Source organism: Erinaceus europaeus, chromosome 3 (assembly GCF_950295315.1).
Source record: "Erinaceus europaeus chromosome 3, mEriEur2.1, whole genome shotgun sequence".
NCBI lineage: Eukaryota > Metazoa > Chordata > Mammalia > Eulipotyphla > Erinaceidae > Erinaceus > Erinaceus europaeus.
The window spans coordinates 146,644,263-146,659,910 of NC_080164.1; the positions used below are offsets into that span (position 1 = coordinate 146,644,263).

The 15,648-nt window shown below is 40.7% G+C and overlaps 1 protein-coding gene across 4 annotated transcripts in view; it reads right to left on the reverse strand.

Annotated features, from left to right (window-relative positions):
• OCIAD1 (OCIA domain containing 1) overlaps positions 1-15,146 on the reverse strand; it is a 32,524-nt gene extending 17,378 nt beyond the window's left edge. For 3 of the 4 annotated variants that reach the window (XM_007539694.3, XM_007539695.3, XM_016184908.2), the window contains exons 1-4: positions 14,955-15,146; positions 13,655-13,717; positions 13,010-13,090; positions 7,454-7,507 (exon numbers count right to left, since the gene is read on the reverse strand). In XM_007539694.3, the coding sequence (XP_007539756.1) occupies positions 7,454-7,507; positions 13,010-13,090; positions 13,655-13,712 (193 nt within the window). In that variant the 5' untranslated portion in view covers positions 13,713-13,717; positions 14,955-15,146. The remainder of the gene's footprint in view (positions 1-7,453; positions 7,508-13,009; positions 13,091-13,654; positions 13,718-14,954) is intronic. The other variant, XM_007539693.3, reaches the window with a different exon arrangement.
• Between the last annotated feature and the right edge of the window lie 502 nt (positions 15,147-15,648).

A 15,648-nucleotide genomic window follows, 5' to 3' on the forward strand; every position in this document is an offset into this window, starting at 1 on the left:
AGGGCTTGAACCCAGGGCCTTGAGCATGTGAGCTCAACCAGGTGCACCACCGTCCAGCTCCTCAAAACAATTTTTTAAGGAATCATTTTTACTTTTTCATTTTTATTATCTTTGTCACTAGGGTTACCACCACGGTTCAGAGTCTGCATGACGCTCCCCGTTCAGAATATTTTTTAAAATTTTTTATTTATTTGATAGAAACAGAAAAATAGAGGGTGAAAGGAAGGGAATGAAAAGACACCTAAATCACAGTTCCACCAATCATGAAACTGCAACCCACATCTCTCCGCCCCAACCTTGGGGATCAGGGGCTTGAAGCTGATTCCTCATGTACTGTAATGTGTGTGCTCTACTAGGTACACCACCACCCAGCCCACCCCCAAAATTAAAATTTCCACAGTAATATGGGTCTTTAATTCTGCAGAATAGTTACACAAGTGATATACATTATTCAGTATTTGGGGGGAGGGGGTTCAAAAGTATGAAACCCCAGTAAAAACCCAGACAAAAATAAAAGCTTAACATATAGCATGCTTAATAAAGTAATATAGATGTTATTCAAAATTATGTAAACTTATTTTCAACATCTTTTCCTTTAAGAATGGGTTGCTAAATTCCACTGAAATGTTGCAGGCTTAGTCATCACGGAAATGTCAGAGGAAGATGTTGGAACACCACTGTTGCTCGTAACATGACCTTTGCAAATAAAAATGAGGTATAAATTGTCACTGATTACAAGTCAAATAACTTATTATCAAATGGTGGCTAGAAACATGGAAATTTTGACTACAGAAATAATCCCATTTCAGTAGAAGGTTCTAATATTTGCAGTCAGGTTTACCCCCTATTTATGAAAACCTTTCTTTTTTATTATTAATTTTGTTTTTTAGAGACATGCAGAGAGAGAGACACACACACACACAAAGAAACACCAGAGCACTGCTCAGCTCTGACTTAACAGTGGTGCAGGGGATTTAACCTAGGACTTAGGAGAGTGTTTGCATAACCATTATGCTGTCTTCCCCGCCCTTATGAAAACATTTCTACCTGGATATAAACAGGACATTATTCCAATTTAATGCCTGTGATTCAGTTATATGTAGGAGCAAAATGTTCTTAAGTCAGGTAAACAAAAACCCCAGTAGTGGTGGATTTTATTGCTGTAAATATAAATAAAGCTTTTCCTTTTTTATTTATGTAGATATATATATATATATAATGAGGAGGAGAAGGGCGGGGGAGATAGCATAGTGGTTATACAAACAGACTCTCATGCCTGAGGCTCCTAAGTCCCAGGTTCAATCCCCCGCACCACCATAAACCAGAGCTGAGCAGTGCTCTGGTGTTTCTCTCTCTCTCTCAAAAATAAAATAAATTAAAAATAAATCATCTTCATTTATTGGATAGTCAGACAGAAATCCAGAGTGAAGAGGGTGAGAGACAGCTGCTCCAGGTGAGGACTGGAGGTAGGTACTTATGCATTGTAATATGTGCGCTCAACCAGGTGTGCCACCACCCGGCCCCCCTTTTTTTTTTTAACCACTTCTGCCCACTTTCATGATCTTCAAAATCTGAGCCTAAAACCTGCAGATTTTATCTTTATAACCCAATCAAAAGTATTCTCCTGGCTCTGCCTTAATGATTCAAATTCCCCTCTCCTTGAATAATTTGCCCACTAGACGTGATTTTGACAGCCCCACTCCACAGGCATGGCTTCACCTACTTGACATGCTCCTCTTTCAATCTAGTCTGCTCATCTTCGAAACCCAGTTCTCCCTGATTATAGCAGCCCTGTAGATATCTTTGAAGAACCTATAACTCTTAAAAGTTTCTACTAAACAGTAACATTATTATTTATATTCTATTTACCTCAACATTGTACTCACTTTGTTTCCTCAGATTAACTCTAATAACTTTCCTATTTCTTTTGTATATCTCTCATTTCTACTTCAATCAAAGGTTAAAAACAGGACCTAAGAAATAGCACCATCAGCAGAATAACATTTTCTAGCCTGAGGCATTGGAGGTCCCAGATTCAACCCCAGCACCACCATAAGCCAAAGCTGAGCAGTTTTCTTGCAGAAAAAAAAAAGTTTAAAAAAGCATCATAGGGAGTCAGCAACAGCGCAGCAGGTTAAGCGCACATGGTGTAAAGTGCAAGGACTGGTCCGGCTTAAGGATCCCGGTTTGAGCCCTTAGCTCCCCACCTGCAGGGGAGTCGCTTCACAGGTGGTGAAGCAGGTCTGCAGGTGTCTGTCTATCTTTCTCTCCCGCTGTCTTCCCCTCCTCTCTTCATTTCTCTGTCCTATCTTAAAAAAAAAAAAAAAAAAAAGCAGTATAGTGGCCTGGGAGGTGGCGCAGTGATAAAGCTTTAGACTTTAGCATGAGGTCCCTGGCAGCACATGTACCAAAGTGATGTCTGGTTCTTTCTCTCTCCTCCTGTCTTTCTCATAAATAAATAAAATCTTAAATAAAAAAAGAGCAGTATAATAATATACATTCTTTATTAATAACTCCCCAGGTCATAGTTTTCTCTTATAAATTATATAATTAAAATGCCTTTTCTTTGGGGGCTGGGCAGTGGCCTACATATTAAGCAAACATATTACCAAGTGCAAGGACCAGGGATCAAGCCCCGACTCCACACCTGCAGGCACACAGTTTCATGAGCATTGAAACAGGTCTGAAGGTATCTATCTTTCTATTTCCCTGTCTTCTCTCAATTTCTCTCTGTCCTATCTGATAAAAATTAGGAAGGGGGGGAATGGCTGCTGGGAGCAATGTATTCATAGTGCCAGCACCAAGCCCCAGTAATATCCCTGGTGGCCAAAAAAAAAAGTCTTTTGTTTCACACCATAGTAGCAATTTCTGTCCTAAAACAACTTAATCCTAAGGTCATTAAGTGTATACATTTCCCGACATGTTTCAATTCTGAAAAATCTTGTCAAGGTAGCAATGTAATGAGGTTCTTTGGGAGTCCTTTGAAAATTCTTTTCAGTCAAAAATCAATAAATCAGGGAGTCAGGCAGTAACGCAGCAGGTTAAGTACATGTGGCACAAAGCAAAAGGAGTGGTGTGAGGATCCCAGTTCGAGCCCCCAGCTCCCCAACTGCAGGGGGATCGCTTTACAGGTGGTGAAGCAGGTTTGCAGGTGTCTATCTTTCTCTCCCCCTCTCTATCTTCCCCTCCTCTCTCCATTTCTCTCTGTCCTATCCAACAATGATGACATCAACAACAATAACTACAACAACAATAAAAACAAGGGCAACAAAAAGGAAATATTTTTAAAAAATCAATCAATCAATTAATTTTCCATTATCTTTATTTATTTTACTTATTGGATAGTGTTGGTATGCATGAGACCCCTTCTGTTTCATTTGGTTTAAATCCCCCCTGCTTAACACTATTCTATTTACATAACCACTGCATTCTATTTACATAACCACTGTTAACAAGCACCACCCTCCTTCCAGGGCATTGGTGGTTCAGTGATAGGATTCTCGCCTGCTCCGCCCCCTCCTTGTCACACTGATTTTCACCAGTCACTTTTCTCTACACCCTCTCTATGTCACATCCTGTTTCCACCCTACTTGGCAAGTATATATAAAGACAGCATTGTGAGTTTTAGGGTACCTTGAGTTTAGCTTAGCTCGGCTTAGATTGTGCTGCGTCCTGCATGAATAAAGAGATACTGCCTACAGCTCAACCATGAGTCCCTGGTCGTCTGTTACCCGCCCATGAAGCCAGCCCGGCGAAAACAACATAGCCCGTCGAAAACAACATATAGCGCTACAATGTGGGACTGGACCTGCGCAACTCCCAGATAAGTGAAGACTTTGCCTACCTATGCACTATGGTCTTCTCTTCTACTTATGAAGAGGTTTGCCAAAGCCTCTACTGTTTCATCATGAGACAGTTACTCTGTCTCTGGAACATTTTGCTCTGGGCCACACTTCGGTTCCCTGACCGGGAACTTTGGTTTCTTATGACTGGGATCATAGAGCTTGGGAGATGCACGGAGATTTCTCCTTGGACTTTCTGGATTCCCTCTCCCATGTTTCCTGAGGAAAAGGACTACAATTTGGCTCTTTATGACCGTGATCGTAGGGATATGCATGGGGATTTCCACTGGGACTTTCTGGACTTCTTCTCGCATGTTTCCCATGGAGAAGGACTACTCTAATTTGAGGAGTGTTCTCCAGTACCCTGGCAGTCCGCAAGAATGAAGACACGTGGTGGTTAGTTCTACTCTCCTGATTGGATTCTTTCTTCGATGGGAAGATGCTTTTAAAAGTAGATGCCTGAAGCAATACAGCAGGAACAGTCAGAAGCACCCTAAATGGAATTTCGAGGAGCTTTTTGGACTAGGACGCCCTCCGGGGACTCTTGATGCTACATGGTGAGATCTGTTTCATAAGAGAGTGATTTGAATGACTGAATTTTTGTTTGACATTGACTTAAAAAAAAAAATGCTAGACACAGCCATGATTTCTAGAGACATCCAGAAACAATCCAAAAAATTGTTTTTTCCTCCTTTGATTTCTTTTTTTACTTCTTGGCATAAATCTGAAATGTTTAATCCTGAAACGGTATGAGTTATGGGTGGGGCAGATAGTGCAATTATTATGTTAATTATTCTCATGCCTGAGGCTTTTAACCGTGGTTCTTCTGTTTACCTTTCCACATTTTATTGAGTTTAAACTGTTTAAACAAACCTTAAAATCATACTAGAAAGGACTTCCAATTATAATGGAGTTATCAATTATAGTAAACTTCTAATCTGCTACAAGTTTTGTTTGACAAGTAAGTGAATTTCAGCTGTCAAGTCTTCACATGAAAAAGCATTAACTCAAATGAAAGTTTCTGGAAATGCATTTGGACCCCTGTTCTCTGACATCGTCCACAAGATGGAATGACTACAACGCACCCCCGGAGACCAATAATGTGACCTGGCACGACCTGAAGAAACAGATTCACAGACTCCAAAGCTCACTCTCTACAGCAAAGCAGAATTCTGGTGGCTGACATTCCCCATCGAGACAGACATGCAGCATTTCATCCCTTGGCATTTTCTTCTGTGGTCAACTACTTTGGACTGACACCTCCATCGGACTTACTGGTACATGCTGCTGTGTTTCTCAAAGACTAACTTCAGCCAATTGCCTTGAGACTTTATAGACCATGTCCCCTCGCCTGCAGGCTCTGTCCCCAGAGGCGGAAAACTCTCCCTCCTTATTAGGTTATGTCCACAGAGGCAGGAAACGCCCTTTGAGGCAAGAGATGCCCCCAGAGGCATGAAGCACTCCCAGAGGCAAGAAATGCCCTTTCGCCTGCTAGGCCTTGCCCTTTGAGGCAAGAAATGTTCCCCTTGGCATCACACTGGTTATTGCTGCTCACCTATTTTGTTTTCCATGTCTTATGCCAGTTCTTTTGAAAACGTCTGTACGATATAGGTTTCTGTTCACCCCACACTCCTAATACTATGGCCATTAGTTAAAAAGAAAGGGGGAATTGTTGGTATGCATGAGACCCCTTCTGTTTCATTTGGTTTAAATCCCCCCTACTTAACACTATTCTATTTACATAACCACTGCATAGCCCAGCGAAAACAACAGGATAGACAGAAACCAAGAGGGAAGAGGGTGACAGAGAGAGAGAGAGACATCTGTAGCCCTGCTTCACCACTCGTGAAGCTTTCCCCCTGCAGGTGGGGACAGGGGGCTTGAACCTGGGTCCTTGTGCATTCTAACATGTGCACTCAACCAAGTGCTCCATCACCTAGCCCCATCAATTAATTAAAGAAAAACTTCATTTTGCTGCAAAGCTACCTTTCTCAAGTATTGACAGTTGTGGCAATACTAGTTTTTAATACTTAATACTCCCAATTTGAAAAACCTAGAACTTCCCATCACAGGTACATTTTAGGTAGAGCTGGTGAATCAAAATTTTACTTTTTTGGATATATGGAGCCTTTCTAGGACATCATTTCACTCCAAAAAGAGTTCATAAAATAAACATAATGACTAATTTTAAAATGGTGAAACCTCTATACTAAATAGTCTGAATATACTATATGATTTAAGTCAATAAAACTGGGACAAGAAAAATCATATCCATCTTGTTAATTTTAAGAAAAAGTTGGTTTGTGGGCCAGGAAGCTGCTGCTTTTTAAACCAGGGCATAATAATCACTTGGATTTTGTAAAAACGGGTTCCTGGATCATAATTTATGAGATTTTGATTCAAGAGGTAGATCTAGGATAGAGGCCATAATTTGTATCTCTAACAATTTTCTAGGTGATATTGATGTTAATGGCCTACTTATAAGGTTTGTTTCACTTTGCAAATCATGGCTTTTAGTTACTTTCTTGGCTTTTATGAATGGGTATCACATTTTCGAGCTGATAAACAAGAATGGGTTTACTTACCAATGATAAGAATTTGTTGGGACTATGTGTAAGCTTGATAGAGCTTAGGGAGAACTCCCCATCCTTGGATGAAGGTCTGAGAAGATACCCTCTTGGTTAATCTCTCTCAACTGAGGTGAGCAAAAGGGGAGAAACTCATAGTTCTTTCCTTCTTGACTCTCAGGCCCACAGAAACCCCAGTTCTTCTCCCCATTAACTGCAGGCCACATGGCCGCCTACTTTAAGATTCACTTACTCAAAGTTCACAGAGAACACACCTTATCACATACTCCTAGCAGTGCCCTTTGATGTCCTCAATTTGCATCAAACCTTGCTTATCTTCTCTCTATCTTGCCTTAACTGGTTCAACCCCTCTCCTCCCCTCAAACGCCTTTGGGTAATTAAATGGCTGCATCAGACTTTTTTTTTTTACATTGTTTCCCTCATTCTTTTTTTTTTTTTTTAATTTCTTTCTTTATTGGGGAATTAATGTTTTACATTCAACAGTAAATACAATAGTTTGTTCATGCATAACATTCCCCAGTTTTCCATTTAACAATACAACCCCCACTATGTCATTTATCATCCTTCATGGACCTGTATTCTCCCCACCCACCCACCCGAGTCTTTTACTTTGGTGGGATAAGGAGACTAATTATCTTGACCTTTATGTATCTGCATCAATTCTTGTCATACCAGCCCCCTACCATAGGGGCAAGCCGACCTTTAAGAAACCTGTAATTTCTGACAAATTTGAATAATGTTCTTTGTTTGGTTTTCTACTTAAACCTTGCCCACCTGCTAATAAACGAGACCTGAGACCTGAGACTTGAGATCTGAGGTCTGAGCACGCTGCAGGTCTCCCCGGTGTCTTTAATTCATGTCGTCCCTGTCGCGAGCAAGAAAGAACCGGTCTGTTACCTTTCCCCTGGAGATCACCCCGCCAGAGACCCCGAAAAGAATTGTATATTACTATCTTAATTTATCTAAAAATCATAAAAATACAAGATCCAAAATGTCAAGTATATATGAAGTTTAAATATTTACCTTTACTAATTAATCCTTGAGTAATCAACATACTTGTTGCAGCCAAAGGCAAAGCTACAGAAGAAAACAAAACAAAACTTGTCAACAACAAAAGGAAAGATTTGCCCTGACTTCATTAGTATATAAAATAGCACATCAGTAAAAATCATCTAGAAAGTGCATTACACAATGGAGATCTTTAATAACTAGATCTTTCAGTATCAAACCAGAAAAATGAAGGAGAAAAAGCATCTTCAACTAATATAACATTATAAAATATTAGATAAATAATTCAAAATCAAATACCTAAATTCTAAAGAGCCTTTCACTGATATTATCAAGTTAGGACAACATACTAATGACCTTTTTCTGTTATCAGATAAAGGAAGAAAATAAGGATGAGAGGCAAAAGCCATACTACAAGTAATAAAAGGCAACTATTAACTTCTAAGCCCCTACGTGCATTATCAGAAAGATTTTATGATTAAAATGCTTTCTTTCTCTCTCCTCTCTTCCTTCTGAATTTCACTGTTTCTATCCAAAATAAAGAAAGAAAATATAAATAAAGAAAAAAAGAAAGGAGATAAAGTGATATACTTGCAGCACTGCTTTACCACTCATGAAGCTTCCACCCTGCTGATAGAGACTGGGGACTTGAACCTGGGTCCTTGAGCATAGTAAAGTGAGCTGAACCATGTACACCATCAATTGGTCCCCAAAACAGGTTTGTGTATTTTCAATTTTGATGCTAATCATGATATGCAATGCCAAGGTTTAATGTTTTAAGAGTAATCACTAATTAATATGTTAATTTGGGCAGCTATGATTTCCCAGTAATTAAGATATGGTATACAATAAGCTAATTTTTAGCCTGCCCTTATTACATGCTTTCTGAGTAATGTATGACTTGCCTGTTTGAGTATACAGAATTACTTCTGCTTCTACTGTTCATAAGCCACATGCCCTACTTTTAACAGTCAGGTAGGTATACATGAGTAATACTGTTAGCATGGTAATACTAATAGTAATACTGTTTTAGCTATTAAATTTATCAGCTGAAAAGAAACCTGAACCTGATAGTAACTATGAGATTGTTAGCTTAATTTTACAATTACCCTACATCCTTTACAAGACTATCTTTTTTAAAATTCTATGTTATCAATAGGCTTGAAAATAGATCACGTTAATGGATGGGAGAAATAGTTCAACTAGATCATCAGACTTGTATGTTTGAAGTTTCTGGTTCGATCTTCAGCATAACATGTGTGGGAGTGATACTTTGGCTTGTCTCTCCCTCCCTCATCTCAACTCCTATGAAACATATATATAATAGAAAATTAACAAAACAAAAAGAAAACTGATTACTTAATTTATCTACTCTGCAATTCTCAAAAAAAGACTTAAAAAATAAAAAAGCTTGCCAAAGTACAATGGAGTTATCTAGTTAATCATCTCCATGCTGAGCTATAAACTTTTTTTTACCTAATCCTCAATCATGATGACTATGCATCTATTCAATAAAACAATTTTCTCACCTGGAGATATGCATCATCAATGAATCTTCATACAGGTCCTCTCTGATTTGAAACATGTATAAATCTTTGAATATATATATATATATATATATATATTTTTTTTTTTTTTTGCCTCCAGGGTTATCGCTGGGGCTCAGTGCCTGCACTACGAATCCACTGCTCCTGTAGGCCATTTTTTCCCATTTTGTTGCCCTTGTGGTCATTATTATTATTGTTGCCATTGATGTTGCTGTTGTTGGATAGGACAGAGAGAAATCGGGGGGGTGGGGAGAATAGACACCTGCAGACCTGCTTTACCACCTGTGAAACGACCCCCCTGCACGTGGTCTATGGACACCTTGAATTTAACACTAATTTCTCACCCGTGTCTTTGTTGCTGACTGCTTATGGACCTTTCATAACTGAATCATGCACCATAAACTCAAAATATCCAGGGAGTCGGGCAGTAGCGCAGCTGGTTAAGCGCATGTGGCACAAAGCACAAGGACCTGGGGTTCCAGCCCCCAGCTCCCCACCTGCACCTGAGTCGCTTCACAGGTGGTGAAGCAGGTCTGCAGGTGTCTATCTTTCTCTCCCCTTCTCTGTCTTCCCCTCCTCTCTCCATTTTTCTCTGTCCTATCCAACAACGACGACATCAACAACAACAACAATAACTACAACAATAAAACAAGGGCAACAAAAGGGAAAATAAATATTTAAAAAAAAACAACCTCAAAATATCCAAACTAAACTTATGGCTCCCAAGATACCTCCATCTGTTAAAGCACCAACTCACTTAACTTAGGTCCCAGATCCCAGGTTCAACCCTTAGCACCACCATATGCAAGAACTGAGCAGTGCTCTGGTTGTCAATCTCTCCTCTTATTCATTCTCTTTTTTGTTTTTATTATTTTATTTATGTATTGGATAAAGAGAGAAATTAAAAGGGAAGGTGACAGAGAAAAGAGAACACATGCATCACTGCTTCACCCCTTACAAAGCCATCATGGACAGTAGCTAGCACCTAGCCCCAGTGACAACCCTGGTGGCAATAAAAAGTTTTAATCTTTTATTTATTTATTTTTTTAACTGGGAAAATGACTTTCTAGTGAAAAAATGACACCAAGAGCAAGGTGACATCATGTTTTGTTTTGTTTTTCTTTTTTGCCTCCAGGGTTATCGCTGGTACTCAGTGCCTGCACCAGGAATCCACTGCTCCTAGAGGCTATTTTTTCCCTTTTGTTGCTCTTGTTGTTTATCATTATTGTAGGGTAGGACAGAAAGAAATTGAAAGAGAAGGGGAGAGAGAAAGCTAAGACACCTGCAGACCTGCTTCATCGCCTGTGAAGTGACCCCCCACACACACACAGTGCAGGTGGGAAGCTAGGGGCTCTAACCAGGATCATTACTCCTGTTCTTTCGCTTGGTGCCATGTGTGCTTAACCCACTGTGCCACCACCCAGCCCCTAATCTTTTATTTTTTAATATGATAGGACAGAGACAAATTAAGAGGGGAGGGGAGGGAGACAGGGAAAAAGAAAGAGTAACAACTGTAGTACTGTTAAAGCCACTTTTAAACTTCCCACATGCAGGTGGAGACTTGGAGCTTGAACCTGGGTCCTTCTGCATAGTGATCCATATGCTTAACCAGGTAAGCCACTGCCCAGCCCCCCCCAACCCCCCCTTTTTTCTTGCTCAGTTCTGGCTTAAGATAACAGGAAAAGATTCATGTGAAACTTTCATATGTAATAAATAAGATAAGTTTTTAAAAAATGCACATCCTGGGGTCGGGGGGTGGCACAGTGGGTTAAGCGCACGTGGCGCAAAGCGCAAGGACCGGCTCCCCACCTGCAGGGGAGTCACTTCACAGGTGGTGAAGCAGGTCTGCAGGTATCTATCTTTCTCTCCACCCTCTGTCTTCCCCTCCTCTCTCCATTTCTCTCTGTCCTATCCAACATCGAACAACATCAACAATGGTAATAATAATAACCACAACTAGGCTACAACAACAAGGGCAACAAAAGGGGGAAAAAATGGCCTCCAGGAGCGGTGGATTCATGGTGCAGGCACCTAACCCAGCAATAACCCTGGAGGAAAAAAAAAATGCACATCCTCTCTAATTAAGTAATCTTTCAAATTCTGTCCTACCCTTGTTTTGAAAGAACTGACCAGTTTAAGCAAAATTAAGTATCTGTTCAAAACTGTGGTCCAGGAGGTGGTACAGCAGCTAAGGCACTGGACTCTCAAGCATGAGGTCCTGAGTTCAATCCCCAGCAGCACATGTACCAGAGTGATATTTGGTTCTTTCTCTCTCTAACCTTCTCATTAATAAATAAATAAAAATCTTAAAAAAAAAAAAAAAGAATCTGTTCAAAACTAAGATATGAGTCTGGAAGATGACACAGTGGCTAAAACGCTGAACTCTCAAACACAAGGTCCCAAGTTTGATCTTTAGACAAATGACACTGATTCTCTATCTTTGATAAATAAAATTAAAAAAAAAACAAAGAAACTTCTAAGAGTCTGCTTTGTTGTTTTCATTACGTTAAAAGAAGAAAAAGGGAAAAAATTCTGCAGTAAAAATTAATCTCTAGTGCTGAGATGTAGCTCAGTGGCTGAGCACAAGCTTCACATGTGTGGGGTTATGAGGTCTGAGATGTAATCACTGGCATCACAAAAAATAAAATAGTGAATTAAGAAACAATAATAAAGAATTCATATAGCGTCTGAGTAGTGGCACACCTGGTTGAGTGAACGCTACCATATGCAAGGGTCCCGGTTCGAGCCTCCAGTCCCCACCTACTTTGCAGGTGGTGAAGCAGTGTTGCAGATATCTGTTTCTCTCCTTCTCTATCACTCCTTCCTTCTCAATTTCTGGCTGTCTCTAGCCAAAAAATAAAGATAATAGGGCGGAGGGTAGATAGCATAACGGTTATGCAAACAGACTCTCATGCCTGAGGCTCCAAAGTCCCAGGTTCAATCCCCCGCACCACCATAAGCCAGAGCTGAACAGTGCCCTGGTTAAAAGAAAAAATAAATAAATAAATAAATAAAGATAATAAAAAACATAAAAAGAGAATTCCTATATAGGAGTCGGGTAGTTAAGAGTACACATAACTATGTGCAAGGACTGAGGTTTAAGCACTACCTCTCCACCATTCATCTCCGCCTGCCAGTGGGGGTTGGGGAGGAGCTTTACAAGTGGTGAAGCAGTGCTGCAGGTGTCTTTATCTTTCTCCTCTCAATTTCTCTCTGACTTATCAAGTGGAAAAAATTTTAAAAAGATAATGAAAATGAATAAGCCTGGTGGCAATAAAAAATAAAATATTTCTTTTTTTTTAAATTTTTTTTAAATATTTATTTTATTTATTTATTCCCTTTTGTTGCCCTTGTTGTTTTATTGTTGTAGTTATTATTGTTGTCGTTGTTGGATAGGACAGAGAGAAATGGAGAGAGATGGGGAAGACAGAGAGGAGGAGAGAAAGATAGACACCTGCAGACCTGCTTCACCACCTGTGAAGTGACTCCCCGGCAGGTGGGGAGCCGGGGTTCGAACCGGGATCCTTATGCCGGTCCTTGTGCTTTGCGCCACCTGCGCTTAACCCGCTGCGCTACAGCCCGACTCCCAAAAATAAAATATTTCATATATAAAGTATCTTGTCAGAAATCAAGAGCTGACAGCACACTAACATTTTACAAAGGTAAAGTGCAAACTCGTCAGTTTTCAATATATAGTGGTTAAAAACTGTCAGAATTAAAATCACAAGTTTTTGTTTCTGACAGTCATGGCTTCAAGTTCAGACATCATAATTTACCATCTGTGTAACACTTGGTAAAAAACCTCAGTTTCTTCCATATGTAAAATGAAGATAACAAGCACCAACTTTATTGGGTTTTTATAGGTATAGGCAATACATGCTAGCTATTCTAATACTACCAAAATTGCCTCATGATCTTGAAAAAGTAGAAATTATTATCATATACAATGTTATCCTTTCAGCAGTAATCAGTTTGCCTTTTGTTACTACAAAAAATCATAAGTACCGGATTAAATTTAACTTACATCTAAACCAGAAGCTTTCATCATTGCATTCTGCGAAGAGTTTTCTTTCTTCTTCTGTTGGAATGTAATCAGCCCCTATGTCTATTTACCAAAAGAAATCAGCACATTTAAAATGCATGTGGAAAGATGGGAGCCTAATAAGTTAGCTTAGTCTAAATATTGGCAAAACACACCCAGTTTTTCAAATGGAAGAACTAGTAGACACTTCACAAACTTGACTTCAAACAGAAGTCAGTGTAACTATCTGCTAGTGAGGACTGGCTGCATGTGTTAGTTGAGTACAAAATAAAAACGTGTGGTCCGGGAGGTGACCACAGTGGATAAAGCACTGGACTCTCAAGCATGAGGTCCTGAGTTCAATCCCTGGCAGCACCAGAGTGATGTTTAGTTCTTTCTCTCTTTCTCATTACTAAGTAAATGGAATTAAAAAAAAAAAAAAAAAGGAAAAATTTAGGGTCCTCTGATCAAATTATTAAGAATTCCAAAGTGACAACGAATCATTAAATCAAGTTTGAGTCCCTGCGTGACTGCAGAGGCTGGCTACACATCCACGAAACCAACCTAATGGCCACTGTTACTCAAGGTACAAGAATTCTCTCTACATAAGAGTGTACTTCTAGTTATAAGTACTTAATTGATAGTTACGGGGAATTGGTCTTCGAACTTCTGCATTCGGCTCTCGAAATTCAGCCCTCCCATTCATCTTTCCTGCATCAAAAAATGCATTATTACGTGTTAGAAACGATGGAGATAGTAAATCAAGATAATACATAGCAAAATTACAAATCTCCAGGTCAATCAATCAGTTATCTACTGCACACTACGTTATATATGAAGTACCTGACACAATGAAAGTATTCCTTTGAATGAACATATCATAGGCCTATTTACTAATTGGAACTGGTTCCTCCTGTTATGATCCTTGAAATAATTGAAATAAAATCCTTGAACTAATTCTTGAGAAAGAATTACTGATTTTTTAACGTATTTGCCACTATTTATACTAAAATATAAAAAAGGGATCATTTCCTATCTCATATTATCCTATGTCACTGATGCTTTCAGAAATACATGCCCAAATGATGAGAAAATTATCCCCTGAAAATAGAAGAGAAAAAAAAACATCTCAAAAGTGACAAGACTTCTTATTTTTTAAGTAATCATCATGCAACATATAATCTCTCCCACAAAGCAATGCTCCAAAATAATGGAGTAACAGACGTCATCCTTCTCCCTGTGATGTCAAACTAACAGCAAACTGTCCTCCAAGCCTCCCTTCCTCCCCGAGTTGACTTCCAATATACATGGGATTTGTTTGAATACATAACACTTCAAGGTCACTTTTTTTTTAAGCCGCGCCTCGGCATTTAGAACCAACGAAACGACAGTATTTTATATAAAACATTCTGAGAGACTGAGTCTCCTCCGTCTTAAACTATCATATGTCAATGCCTTAGCTAGGAAAGAACAACAGACACGGTAAGATTTCGTTCATGGATGGGTGGGCCTTGCCGAGTAAACGTTATTTTGAAAATGGTCGCGAAAGAAATAACAACCCTTTATTTCCCACGACAACCTTCCACCTTAACCGCCCCCCCGCCTCCCCGCGAAAGAATCTGACACGGTCTCCTTAGGAAAACACGCCACTTGAAGCGCTTAATCCCAAAGGAAAAGCCGAAATGGCACCCCGGGAGGGCCATGATCGTCGATCCCTGCACTTCACCCCCCACTAACACTGCAGTATCTGCGACTCCTGTCAGCATCACCCCAAAATTCACTCGCTCGCCGCCCGGGGTCCCCGGTGCTCCGACGCTAGAGGCCCAGGCGCGCTCGGCCCACTCCAGCAAAAGGGAAAATGGCGGGAGGGACGGGGGAGCAGCGGGCCGCGCAGAGGTGCCGAGTGTGTAAGTGGGGGATCGCGGCTCTCCAGCATCACTTCACCCACCTCTAGACAACAGCGGAGGGCGACGGCAGAGCGAGCCCAGACAACCAAGGGCTCGAAGGGGACCGGAGAAGGATCACGCTAGGGGGGTGTGGAGGGGGAAGGTGAGAAAATGCGGAGCCGCGCAAGACCGCAGCAGGCTGGGGGGCGGGGAACGGACTGCGCAGACGAGTCACCCAGATATGGACGCAAAATGACCGCGACCCGGAAGCACTGGCGACTTACGCGAGGAAATGACGTCGAGCCCAGCCCGCCGAGAGGAAAGGCGGCAGACAGGCGCGAATCAGCGGCTGCGCCTGCATCATGAGCTGCCCCGCCCCCCCTTGTCCCCAGCTTGGGGCGCTGTCGAGCTGCTCCGCGGCTGCGCTGCCCGCTCGGCGGGCCTGGAGTCCCGCCTTGTCCCTCCTAAACCGCAGGGCTACGCTTGGTTTTGCCTCTGGTCAAAGCACCACTCTGACCTTCCAGTGACCGACCGACCTGATCACAGGAATGTTCTGGAACCCCCTTAGTCTCCATGTTGAGAACCAACTTTCTTTGTTCTACTCAATTTCTAGAATTTACATAATCCATGCCATTATATCTTTAACCTCAAGGGTAAGTACTGTAGAAAGTAGTAAAGAAAAAATAATAGTATAAAGTAATTAATAAGCATATGCACTTGGCAGACTTTTACATCTAGCTGCTGACTAGCTGTAGA